Source organism: Anser brachyrhynchus, assembly GCF_964034855.1.
Source record: "Anser brachyrhynchus genome assembly, chromosome: 5".
In the NCBI taxonomy this organism is placed as follows: Eukaryota; Metazoa; Chordata; class Aves; order Anseriformes; family Anatidae; genus Anser; species Anser brachyrhynchus.
This window is the reverse complement of record NC_137699.1, coordinates 61917123-61929663: the sequence shown is the minus strand read 5'-3', so window position 1 is coordinate 61929663 and position 12541 is coordinate 61917123. Positions and strand designations below refer to the sequence as shown.

At 52.1% G+C, this 12541-nt stretch overlaps 1 protein-coding gene across 7 annotated transcripts in view; it reads left to right on the top strand.

The window, feature by feature from the left end:
- The first annotated feature begins 4291 nt into the window (after positions 1-4291).
- The window catches only part of TMEM260 (transmembrane protein 260), a 30836-nt gene continuing 22586 nt past the window's right edge, over positions 4292-12541 (top strand). Inside the window, exons 1-4 of one of the 7 annotated variants that reach the window (XM_080593594.1) lie at positions 5804-6117; positions 6307-8423; positions 8964-8995; positions 9747-9898. In XM_080593594.1, the coding sequence (XP_080449720.1) occupies positions 8985-8995; positions 9747-9898 (163 nt within the window). In that variant the 5' untranslated portion in view covers positions 5804-6117; positions 6307-8423; positions 8964-8984. Of the gene's footprint in view, positions 4467-5803; positions 6118-6306; positions 8996-9746; positions 9899-12541 lie in introns of those variants that run through there. The other 6 variants (XM_080593591.1, XM_080593590.1, XM_080593592.1 and 3 more) reach the window with 6 other exon arrangements.

The following is a 12541-nucleotide window of genomic DNA, read 5'->3' as shown; positions in this document are numbered from 1 at the left end:
GGGAAAACCAGCCGAGACAAATGGGATCTGTGACTGCTCGGTGTGTCAGAAAATCAGCTGGAAGGCCGCTAAGAACGGCAGCAAGCAGGCACGGGAGGTCTTTTGCGAGAGAAGAAAGCCTGTTTTATAAAGTTGCAAATCATGAAAAACAAGATCTGCATGGGGATATTGGTTCAGTCTAATTTTATTATTATTTGGGGAAGAAAATGAAACTGATTTTTGAAATAGTGAGCAAGCTGTCCTGCGAGCGATGGAGCCAATGAAGCCTGTTTTCCCTTGGATCTGAGCCCCCAGGCTCCCCCAGCCTCCAACCTCAGTCCCCGAGGTCCCATCCCCATGCCAGAGGACAGCATGATGCCACCACCCTGCTCTGCGGATAGCCTGGCCACTGCTGAGCAGACCACATTTCAGCTGCATTCCTCCTTCCTCCCGCTGCAGACTCCGATTTGGGCGTCTCACCTCCTCCCAGCTGCTTTGCACGAAATGGCCGTGAATATAATAATGTAATAACATCTGGGAGACCTTTACCTTTTTTTTTTTTCTTCTTTAATCTAAATTGGGCATGGATTCAAAAGATTCAAAAGGCGCTGGAGAGTGCCACCAGGGCGACTACAACGAGCCACCTGTGTGCTGTATTGCACAGGTCCCCGAGTGCTTGGGTGACCGCAGATGTCCCAGCTTCTCCTCGGTAGCTCTTGGTCTTCATGGTCAACTCTGGGCCAAACCCACCACCGGATGAGATGCAGCTGCTCCCCTCAGTAACTCCAAACGCGTGCACTTGTGGGACAGGCACGGTGACCGCCCCGCGATGGGGCTCAGGGGATCCTTGCTGGAACATGCATGCTGCTTGTCCCGCCGGGAAGCCCTCTGCACCACGTCCAGCTATCCCAGCCCTGCTGTGGTTAAGTGCGGGCACAAGCCTGGTCTTCCCATTCCCCCTCAAAGCAAGAAGTCATAAAACGCAGCTTATTCGAGCCAGTTAAGAACAAATAAAAGTATCATAATCTCCCCCTTTGTGCTTTGCAGGCAGGCGTATATCGGCAGTGGAAATACTGCCAAACTTCTTGTTTAAATACAGAAGCGGTGCTTATTGGTATCGCTAATGTTCCTCGCGAGGACAAGCTTTTCTTCCGTAAGGACACTGTTTACGATTAAGACAAGGGCTGGCCACTTTGCCATTAAAATTCTGTGCCAGTCCAGCGCTGACAATATTGAGGCTTTGCTAAATGTGTATACACGCAAGTTCATTAAATGGATGCTGACTGTTGTTACACAAGTACAGCAGTTGAGTGCTTTCTGTATTAACCTTATCACCTGATGGGCAAAAGAAAAGGTTTAACTAAAGCTTAGGACTAATTGAACAGTATTTCAGTATTTTCTTATGTAAAACTGGTTCTGGTCTATTGTTTTTATTTATTTGCAATAACTGTGCTCATTCAAGTTTGTAATGACACTGCCATGGGTGAAGAGAATTTGCTTTAAGTATTATTCTCCCTTTTCCTATCTCCTGCTTCCTCTAAACTGCGTCTCTCAGGGGTAAATCTGCAACAGAGCCCAATACAAAGACAACTCTCTAAGCACACAGCCATTTTTGGAGATATGTTCTCCAGCTCTGTTTTTAAATTACTTTAGAAGTTCCTGTTTATTTTCTCTGCCTGCCTTGGGTATTTCCTGTCAGGCTGAGCGGAGCACAAACCAGGAGGAGATAGGAGAGACTAAGCCTCCCCCTGAAAGGCAGCGGGCGTCTCACCATCTACACCCAGCTCTCAGACTGCGCAAACCACCAGCACTTTCTCTGCTTACTTACCACTAGAGTATGCTCTCGTGCTACAAGTTCCAGGTGATGGTTGGTTCACTTATTTATTTATTTTCCAATAAATCAAAGAGCTTTCAAAAATTCAAAAGCTTTTCACTTTCCCCAGTGCCTTTCCCCTCAGGAATACTTTTTTCTTTTCTATTTTTTTTATTTTTATTTTTATTATTATTATTAATGCTGTTGAGCCCATCCTCAAGGCTTCGAGAAAGCCCAGAGATTTGTTGTTCATTGCTCTGTGGTGGGGTGGATTTGGGCAACTCTCAACTTTTAGAGCATGAATGAAAACAATTTAAAATACCTGCCTGGCTCACACTACCCCTAAGAAAAACAGAAAAAAAAAAGAAGGTTTGCATGTCCTTCTTGCCTTGGTCAGCCCTCTGGGTTACTCCTGGAGAAGAAGGAGAAGTCAAATCTCATGAACTGACAGATTTCTGCTTACAGAAGAAAAATGTAAATGCACTCTTTAAAGTGTTTGTGCCAACATGAAGTGTGTCTGTAATCCTGCCCTTTGAAACGGTGGTAGTTATTCAATAAGATAAAGGCTGTTGTGAGCCTGCCCTACCATATTAGAGCAAAGTACTTTGTCACCGGCACCCTAAAAGTTCCAGTTTCTGCACGACAAAGATATAAAACAACTTGTAGGACAATTAAAGAATAGTTTGTCCTCACCATATTATTACCAGACATTGTTCCACGTTTCCATATTCACGTTTAAATTGCTACCTCCCCCCTCAATATAATTGTAATCAGTCACGGCTAACATTGTCTTTGGATGCCTTTTCCAAGTCAAGTACAAAGAACGAAAAATGCCGCAAAGAAAAAAGCCGCGCTTTGGATAAAGAGCCTCGCCACCAGCGTGCTTTCACAAACAGACTGTGCACTTTGCTGCTAAAATTACATTTTAGCAGCCCCAACGGGTGCGGGAACAATGACCCCTCTCATTACCATAGTGACAATGGCTGGCTGAGGATCGCAACGTATCTTTTTCTTCTCCCCGATGAACCTCAGCCAACAAGGCGAGGAACCTGCCAACGAGTCGAGTACATTGAAGCTCGCTCGGTCACCGCAGCGCCGAGCAGTTTCCCTCCGGGTGGAAGGCGGCCATGCGGCCCAGCCTCGCTCAGCCGCCGTTTGTACCCTGAATGCCCCGAATCACCAGCTCCTCCAGGCGGTCCCATTAACTTCGGAGCGGGTCACGCCGCGGTTTCTTTTGCCGTCTCTGTACGCGCCAGCAACAGGGTGTAAGAAGGCCTTCTCTAAATTCCCCTAATACCTTTCTTGGTTTCAGTTCATGCCTTTATTTTGTGTGTGTGTGTGTGTGTTACGTTTCAAAAGGGCCCTCCGGCACCAGCTTTTCCATTCCTCAAAATCTGATGTGCTGTTTTTCAGTCGTGTCGACCCTTAATCCTGCTCTTTTTTTTTCTATAAATGCAAACCTCATTTTCTAACATCTCCACTTAGATCTAATCCATAAGGCTGTTTATTATCCTCGTTACCCTCTTCTATACCTTTTTCATTTGTATTCAAAAGCCTCTCTTTAATCTGTCTCAATTCTCCAGGTATGGCCTCGCTGCTCTTTTGTACAATCCCATAATGATTTCTATGGATGTGTTTTAGCCTTTTATCGACAGGTCTCAGGAAGCTATTTACCTTCTTTAACTACTCCCACACTGCGAGAGTAGTTTTAATTCGGTCTTTTTAACATTCTACAGTCACCTTCAATCCTTTCCATCACCAGCACCTCGCATAACCCCACCCGGGGCGTAAAGCTTTATTATTTATACAATACACATCTGTACTTTGAGCATTACATGTGGAAGGATGCTTTGGGAACTACACGGGGTGGGAAGACGTAGGGCTTTGCATATGACACTTTTCACAGAGCCCAGCTGGCTTCGCTCTGGATTTACATCAGTTGGAAGAGGAAGCCCTCACTGGGCTGTATGTGAGAGATTAATATTTAAAATTTGGTGGCTGGGGCTGCTGTTGGGGCAGGACAGCGATGGCTCCGCCTCAGAACAAGCCCGAGCACAGGGCTGGCGGCCGCCATCGCCTGAGGTGATGGCGGCGCGGGGCGGCCCGAGGGCGCACGGGGCCTGAGGCGGCCCCGCCCTTCCCGCCCACAGGTGCTCCCCCCCCCTCGCCGCTCCGCGGTGGTTTCGCCCCGCTCCCCCCCTCTCCCCCCCCAAGCCGCGCGGTGGTCGCGCCCTGCCGCACGGCGCTCCCCGCCTTCCCGGCCGTACCAAGTCTCCTCAGAGGGGGGGTGTGTGGGGGGGAAAGAGTAACAGAGCAAAGCCTGCAGGAGGCCACCGGGACTCTAACCGCCGCTTATTTCCCACCGACTCTCCGTTAACGATATCATTTGGTGGGGGGGCGGGCGGGGGGAGCGGGAAGGAGAAGGCGGAGGGGCGACTCATCCCCCCCTCCACCGGGGGGGGGTGCGGAGTGGTGCGGCCCGCCCGGCGCGGCCGAAGCCGGAAGCGGCGGGAGCGGGGGCGCCGCATGGGCGCGGGCGGCGGCGGGGCCGGGGCCGGGTGCGGGGCCGGGTGCGGGGCCGGGGCCGCCGCCGCCGCTGCCGGGGCGCTGGGCGCTGCCGTGGCGGCCGTGTACGGGGCCACGCTGCCGGCGGGGCTGCCCGGCGGGGACGCGGGTAACGTACCCAGCGCCGCCTGCCCGCCCGCGGGGTGTTTGGGGGTCGTTTTGGGGTCGTTTTGGGGTCGGGGCGGCCCCGCGGGGAGGTGGGCCTGGGGGTGTGGGGTCGGTCAGCGTGAGGGGAGGGAGGGCACCGCTGTCACCCCGTAGGGGTGCTCGCCCCATTTTAGGGTCTGGTACCTTGCTGTCATCCCATAGGGGTGCTCATCGTATAGGATCTGGTTCGTTCCTGTCATCCCATAGGGGTGCGCTCCCTATTGTGGGGTCTGGTGTATTGCTGTCACCCCATAGGGTTGCTCACCCCATTATAGGGTCTGGTTCATTGCTGTCATCCCAAAGGGGTGCTCATCGTATAGGATCTGGTGCATTGCTGTCACTCCATAGGGATGCTTGCCCTATTATGGGGTCTGGGGCGTTGATTTTGCCCTGTAAGGGTGGTCGCCCTCTTATAGGGTCTGATGCTTTGCAGTTGACCTATAGGGGTGCTCATCAGATAGGGTCTGGTGCTCTGCTGTCACCCCATTGGGATGCTCTCCCTATTATAGGGTCTGGTTTATTGCTGTCATACCATAGGGATGCTCTCCCTATTTTGGGGTCTGGTGTATTGCTGTCATCCCATAGGGGTGCTCACCATATAGGGTCTGGTGCATTGCTGTCACCCCCATAAGGGGGTTGCCCTATAGGGTCTGGTTCATTGCTGTCACTCCATAGGGGTGCTCATCATATAGGGTCTGCTGCATTGCTGTCATCCCATAGGAACGCCACCCTGTTACAGGGTATGGTGCATTGCTGTCAACCCGTAGGAATGCTCGACCTGTTATAGGGCCTGGTGCATTGCTGTCACCCTATAGGGGTGCTCATCAGACAGGGTCTGGTGCGTTGCTGTCACCCCATAGGGGTGGTCACCCTATTGTAGGGTCTGGTGCTCATCGTATAAGGGGTAGTGCGCTGCTGCCATCCCGTAGGGGTGCTCACCATGTGGGTTTGGTGCATTGCTGTCACCCCATAGGGATGCTCATCTCATTATAGGGTCTGGTGCGCTGCTGCCATCCCGTAGGGGTGCTCACCGTATGGGTTTGGTGCATTGCTGTCACCCCATAGGGATGCTCATCTCATTGTAGGGTCTGGTGCGTTGCTGTCATCCCATAGGGGTGCTTGCCCTGATAGGGTCTCATGCACTGCTGCTCGCCCCGTAGGGCTGCTCGCCCCGTAGGGCTGCTCACCCCGTAGGGCTGCTCACCCCGTAGGGCTGCTCACCCCATAGGCGTTGGCACTTCGTGGTCACCCAGCCCAGAAGTGCCCACCCGCAGGGGTTGGGGCACCGCAGCCACACCGGGGGGGGGGGGGCTTACCCTTTGGGGTCCGTGCATCGTGTCCCGCTGTGGGGTCCCTCACCCCCTTGGGGTTTCCCAAAGAGAAAACTCCTCAGCTTGGTCCTTCTGCAGTTTTGCTGCCTTAGTCCTGTATAAAAAAAAAAAATCCGTGCTGCTGCAGCATGCGGGGGGCTGTGCTTTGGATGTTTTAGCTGATGATTTGACATATTTTTTTCTCGTGGGGTGGGTACCCAGACCTACTTTCCCTCTTCCATATGGTAAGGAGTTGAATGGGTCCCTTAAACCCCGTCCCGGGTCCCTTAAACCCCGTCCCGGGTCCCTTAAACCCCGTCCCGGGTCCCTTAAACCCCGTCCCGGGTCCCTTAAACCCCGTCCCGGGTCCCTTAAACCCCGTCCCGGGTCCCTTAAACCCCGTCCCGGGTCTCTTAAACCCCATCCCGGGTCTCTTAAACCCCATCCCGGGTCTCTTAAACCCCATCCCGGGTCTCTTAAACCCCGTCCCAGCTCTGTCCATGTCTCATTTCGGATCCAAGCTGTGCATAAAATTCCTCATAAATAAATAGGCAGGCCCTAAATGTTTTTTTTTTTTTTTTAAGGGCCGTCTTTGCTCCCTCTGGTCCCACCAGTTAATACGTGACGGTCAATATCTTTACAGCTCCTGCCCTTTTGTCTGTCGAAGCGCTCCCCGACGGGTAGCACGGTCCCGTTAAAACGCGTGGTGCCTCTGCCCGGAGCTGTCAGCTCTGTGCTGAGCCAGGAACCCGGGTTTGGATTGTGCTTGAGCTCGGGTTGTGCCTCCGGGATGCCAAAAAACGCCTCAAATGGAACGGAGCGGGGCACAGGCTGTCCTGGTCCCTATTTTTTTTGCACTTTTTTCCGAGCCTGCTGCCTGCATTTCGTCCGTCTGCTGAAGCTGAACAGAGATGGGCTCATCCCAGCTGCCCTCTTGGGCTTTTCCCAGCCGGCGGCCGTGCCGCCGCCTTGCAATGTGGCTTTTGGGGTTATTCCCCTCGTTTCTCATGGTCTGAGGAGCCCCTGTGCAGCACCGGGGGGGGACCCAGCCCGTGGGCACTGCTCTCACGCTGGTGCCACCGAAATCACCGAAGCTACTTGTGTGAGTAAAGAGGTGCTTAAGGATCTGCTGTATCTGCTTTCAGGCAGGGAGCCCTTTATATTTTTTTTTTTTAAGCTATCCGTATATTTTTAATTGTTCCCGAAGCTCGCGGTAATCCTAAAATGTGAAAGGCAATAGGTGTTTCCATTGGCAGCTTCCTCGTGTTACTTAGCGCTGCAATAAAGAAACGAGAGTGAGTTTTAGAGCTCGTTTGGGAACATCCACAGACGTTAAAAACAGCTTAAAAAGGGATCAAATAAACTCAAGTTCAAAAAAAAGGGGGGAAAAAAATAAAAGCCTCTGATGTTTCAGACATCAGCTCCCAACGTCGCCGGGGATAAATCAGTTTTCGGGCGGTTTGGGGCCTGTTTGCAGAACGCCTGCGCTGGGGGCTGGAGCTGGACGGTCGGAAATGTCAGCACGTGTCGGCTGCTGGGAAGCCGAATTTGGGGTTTTCTTCCTTAGCACCCAGCCTTTCGGTGCGGGCAGGGCCGGGAGCTGCTCGGCCCCTGGCGGCTCCTCCACGCCTGATGCCTGGCAGGTGGCTGCACCTTCCCGAGGGGTTTCGGTAGGAAAAAATTAGGATGCATTGAGAAGAGGGATGGGGCAGGGCGTGTTCTGGAGCTGCTCGCGGGGATGGCACCTCCGAATGTCTCCCGTTGGGGTCCGCCACCACAAGCCACGTCGGAGCCGGCTGAGCTCGGGGTGGCTTTCCCATTGCATCCGCTTTTTGGGGGCCTCTTGCAATGGGTCGAAACTTTTCCCTCAAATAGAGGGGCTATAAAAGTAGCCGGTGTTTGCAAGCGGGGTAAAATCCACCCTGGAGAGGTGTTCAAGCAGGAAGCCCCAGGGCTCCTCGCACGTTTGGGATGATGGCCACGATTTTATGGCAGTCGGGAGCAGCAGTTGGGGCTTGACTGGTGTCATCCTTTCAAACCTCGTCATTTTTTGTCAGTCAAGACTGAAAGTTAACGGTGCCGTTTGCGCAGTCCCCATCCTTTAGGCTGGGTGGTAGAGAAGCAGAAACCAAAATGCTGTTTGTTCAGCATCGAAACCACCAACGCCCTTCTTTTTGCAGCTCTACCATCCCGCGGTGGGACGGAGCTGCCCCGAGCGCCTGGGCACTTGTGGGATGAACGGGAGCAGCCAGACGAGGCTCTGCGACGGCAGGAATGGGTCGTGCGATTGAAGGGGGGGCGGCAGACGAAGGGGGGACCTTTCCTCCTGCCATTTCTGTTGTGCGCCAGCCGTAATTTTTAATTTCGCTGCCCCTTTTGTCGTGCCCGTCCTCGAACGCGTTTGCACGCGTTGGACGTATTTCATAGGGCACCGCTGCAAAATGCTTCAGCGTGGAGCGCTCTGCGAACGCCAGCTGTTACCAGCCGCTGCGCTGACACGGATCGCTTCGTGGCGGTTGTGCTCGTCCCGGTGTCAAACACAAACGAAATGCAAAACCGGAGCAGTTTTGCGCAACGGGGGCAGCAGCCGAGCGCGGGGACCCCGACAGGTACGGAGCCGCTGGCAGAGTGGCTGCTGCAGGGATTGCCGGAGCGCCGAGGAACAGCAGCGTCCCCGTGTACACGTTTGCAGGCACAGGGCTCGGTTTTGCCCCTTTTAAAAACACAAAGCTGCATTTTTATTTTTATTTTAACGAGAAACGAGCCTGTTGTTAAGGGACAATGCTGTATAAGCGCTGCAAACTGCAGCGCTGGAGTTGTTGAATCGATTGGTTTTAAACCAAAAGCTCACACGCACATCCCGATGTCTGCGATTTGAGGATGTCGGGCCGTTCTTGAGCCAGACCCACCTGTGCTTCCGCTTATCTGTTGGTAAAAGTCTCGCGAAAACACACAAAAGATATTTTGTGCAGTGACATCAGAGGGAGAAAATATTCTTAGAAAATTTCATGCTGTTAAATCTCTACAGATTTACAGTTTTATCCAGTCAAATTAATGCAAAACCCCAATGCAAGCGTTTGGATTTTGAAAACTTTGGAGGAGTGTCATTTCCTAATAGTAATTATTGGTTTTACATTATTTTTTCACAGGGGAGCTGATCACAGCCGCATATGAGCTTGGAGTAAGTATTAGTTTTATTGTTTAATCAATGCTCTCATTAACAGTTTTAGGAATTAAGGAAGTTTAATTAAGCATGGAGTAAAGTAGATTAATTTATTTTCAAACCACAGTTTTTACTAACTTATAAGTACAGCACGCGACAATTTACTTCAAGTTTTAAATCCAATTAAACTAAATTATAAAGCAAAGGCTTTACTGTATATACAGTAGCTGGCTTATTATCAACCCAAATTTTGTATAAGCTGGGGAGAATAAAATAAATCGGGTTAACAATTTTAATAAGTTTTATTATTTAATAAACTTTATTATGGTGCATGATCCCTTTAGGCAAGACCTTAGGACTGTCAGCGTGGTGGTAATCCGATAGCAGTGTGGTCTTTCAACTTGCTAACCAATAAAATAGTTCCGAATCTGCTTTTTTTTTTTTTTCCCCAAACAGCCTTTTCGAATGACCCTAATATACCGCGAACCCAAACAACAGGCGGCTTGGGGCACGATAACGCGACGTGTCACCTCTTTTCGCTCGGCCGCTCGTTATCGCGGGGGTGGGACGCCCGCCGCCCGATCCGGCGGGGGAAATATTTGCGGGGGTGAAAATTGCCACGAAACCCTTCATTTGGGGGGAAAAAGCTGCCTCTCCCAGAGTCCCGCTACCGGTGCTGGCTCGGTCAAGCTCGGGGGCGGCCGGTGCCGGGATGCCGCCGTCCCCGCGCCCGTGCCGCGCTCAGCCCCGTGTCCCTCTGTGCCCGCAGGTCGCCCACCCGCCCGGCTACCCCCTGTTCACGCTGCTGGCCCGGCTGGCCCTGGGGCTGCTGCCCGGTGGGACCCCTGCATCCCGCGTCAACCTCCTCGGCGGCGTGCTGGGAGCGGCGGCCGCCTCCCTGCTCTTTTACACGGCGCTCAGGTACGGTCCCCGGGTGGCCCCCGGGTGGTCCCCTCCGTCCGGGTGCTGCCCCCGCCGGAGCCGCTTCCTCCGCAGCGGTTTAATCTGGCTTTGACCTTCTTTCCGTCACAAAAGCTTCCTCTTTTTTTTTTTTTTTCCTTTTTTAATAGTAATAGTGATAATAAAAAGTGCGCCCTTCCCCTCACAAAGACGTGACAGGTTGTTCGGGCTCATTATCGCGCGGCGGCCGTCGGGCTAACTAAGCAGAACTAATGAAGTTTGTCGTTCTCCGAAGATGCAGATGGTCCGTTTGAATTAACAAGATGAGCTTCACCTACGGCTAAACCGGGAACTCCAGTTAATTGCAGCTCCCGGCAGAGGCAGGACCCTACCCGCAGCACCCGGTACCCGGCCGCCTCCGCACCCCTGCCCCTGGGAGGCGCGCGCGGTCCCGGCCGGGGTTCGGTGACCCCCGGGGGGCTGCTTTGATGCTCGAGTCCTTGCCGCTCGTAACCTCCTCCTGACCCAGATCGGAGAGGATTATTGCAACCCGCACAAACAATTTCTAATGTTCTCTGACGGGGGGGGGGAAATAGGGCGCCTTTCCAGGCTGTTACTGAAATCCGAAATTGTGTCAGGGGGCTGGGATGCTGTCCTCAAGGACAAAGTGGGGCGCGCTCTGCTGGCTTGGGGAAAAGCCCTTTTCTTCCCCCCAAGCCAGCAGAGCCCCGTCACCCCTCGGGGAAGCCTGTCCAGGCGGTGGGTGCAGCTAGAAATAAAATCAGGACTCATGGGGGGGTCAGATCCTGTGCACCCTGAGGGCCTCGAGCCCCCTTAAAGTCGGGTGGGAGCAGGAACCCTCTGTGGGGTCTGTCCGGGTGCATCTTCCCCGGCTAAAAAGGAGTTGCTGTCTGGGTCCCGTTGCGCGCGCAGCAGCAGGTCTCGTGGACTGCTGCCTTGGAAGGGAGCGATTTCACTGTTGGGGTTTACATGTAATTAAAGCAGCGTCTTTTAATTTAACACCCTGTATTGCAAAGCGTATTTGGCGAGCTGGGCGTCGTGGTGCCCTGCCGTGTGCGGTGCCGAGCACAGCCCGCTCTGGTTATATTCCAGACTTCCTGCACAGAGCTGCTAAATATTTTGAGTTACTGGGTTCTGATTTTTTTATTTTCAATTAAAGTTGTTCCCATTATTACGGTCACTGTGCTCTGCTTTTTAGTTTCAAGTCGCACGCGACAGTTCCTTACGTGCCCCTTTTGTGCCAGGCACAGATGCGATCCTTGCGCTAGAGAAATGGGAACGCAGTGGGGGAACGGCAAGCCAAGTTTGAGGGTTTTCTTTACGCTTCTAGAGGTTTTAATTATTATTTTTGTTGTTTTTTAATTGGATTTGGAAGATGTTCCTCCTGTCAAATATAAAACTTGCATGGAAGACCAGCAGTCCTGGGACTGGGAGCTGATAGAAGCTGTTAGGACTTGCAGAAAATTATTTATAGGTGTAAGTCAGAGACTGACAATCAATTATTCAGCCTTGCACCGATTGATTTTTGAAATAAATTGTAAGGTGTTGCGGGTCACTTTTATCTACAAATTACAACGTTATGGTTCTCCTGTTAAGCACCTTAAAATTGATTCATTTAAGACGTTCATTTGGCAAAAAAAGTTTCTTCTCTCTTGCCACTTAAAAAAAAAAATCTTTCTGAAAGCCGTTTGCTGGCACTGCCTGCTTGGAAGCCTTAAATATCTGAAGGCAGCGTGTTTTGTTTTTAACCAGGATTGCACGAACCCACAAAGGCTCTAAACCAGGCTATCAAATCCTGCCGCATTTGGGTGTTTTAATTAAAATTTAGCTGCCGGGGTGACCCCTGAAAGCCCTTCAGTAGCAGAGGAAAAAAAAAAACGAGCGGCCGCTCCTTCTGCCGCGCGAGCGCTGGGGACGTTAATATGAAAATATGTAGATGTTAGGAGCACAAATAATTGATGAAGTACACATCCTTTGGGAGCAACACGGTTCAAGTGGCAAATCTCTCTCGTCAAACAATAGACACCCTTCAGAAGGGAGGAAGCCATCTCTATGGTAATGGGGCTCACAGTGCGCTATTGATTGAGTGGAAGAAGACATTATACAATGTCACTTGGGCTGTTACAATTTCATTTGTCATCTGACCTGAACTTAACCTCTAAAACCTTTCTTTTCTGCCTGCAAACCCTCCAGCCGGGCACGGTTGCTGTTTACCAGCGCGGCGGGGCGGGGAGGGGGATTTCTCCGCGTTTCCCAGCCTCTGCGTACAGTAAATCTCTTCCTTTTAGCCCTTTTTTTTTTTTTTTCCCCGGCGTTTGTTTAAGTGCCATTTCCCGACTCCGGTCGCCGGCGGGTCAGGACAGTTTCTTTTCCCGATTAGTTATTGCAATCGGGCGTTATTTAGGGCAAGGCTGCGTGTGCGGGATTAGGACCGAACGGCGCTCGGCGCGTTTATCCCTTAACCAGCTTTCTCCTCGCCCAGGTACTCGGCGGTGGGATGCTCCGCGGGGTCGATAGGAAGCAGCCCCGGCTCCTGCTTCATTTGTTTTGAAGCACGGCTCGTGCTTCTCAAAGCAAAGTTGCGTTGGACCGCGCCAAAAAATGCAAAAAAAAAAAAAAAAAAGCCCCTTTTGTCAGTAATCC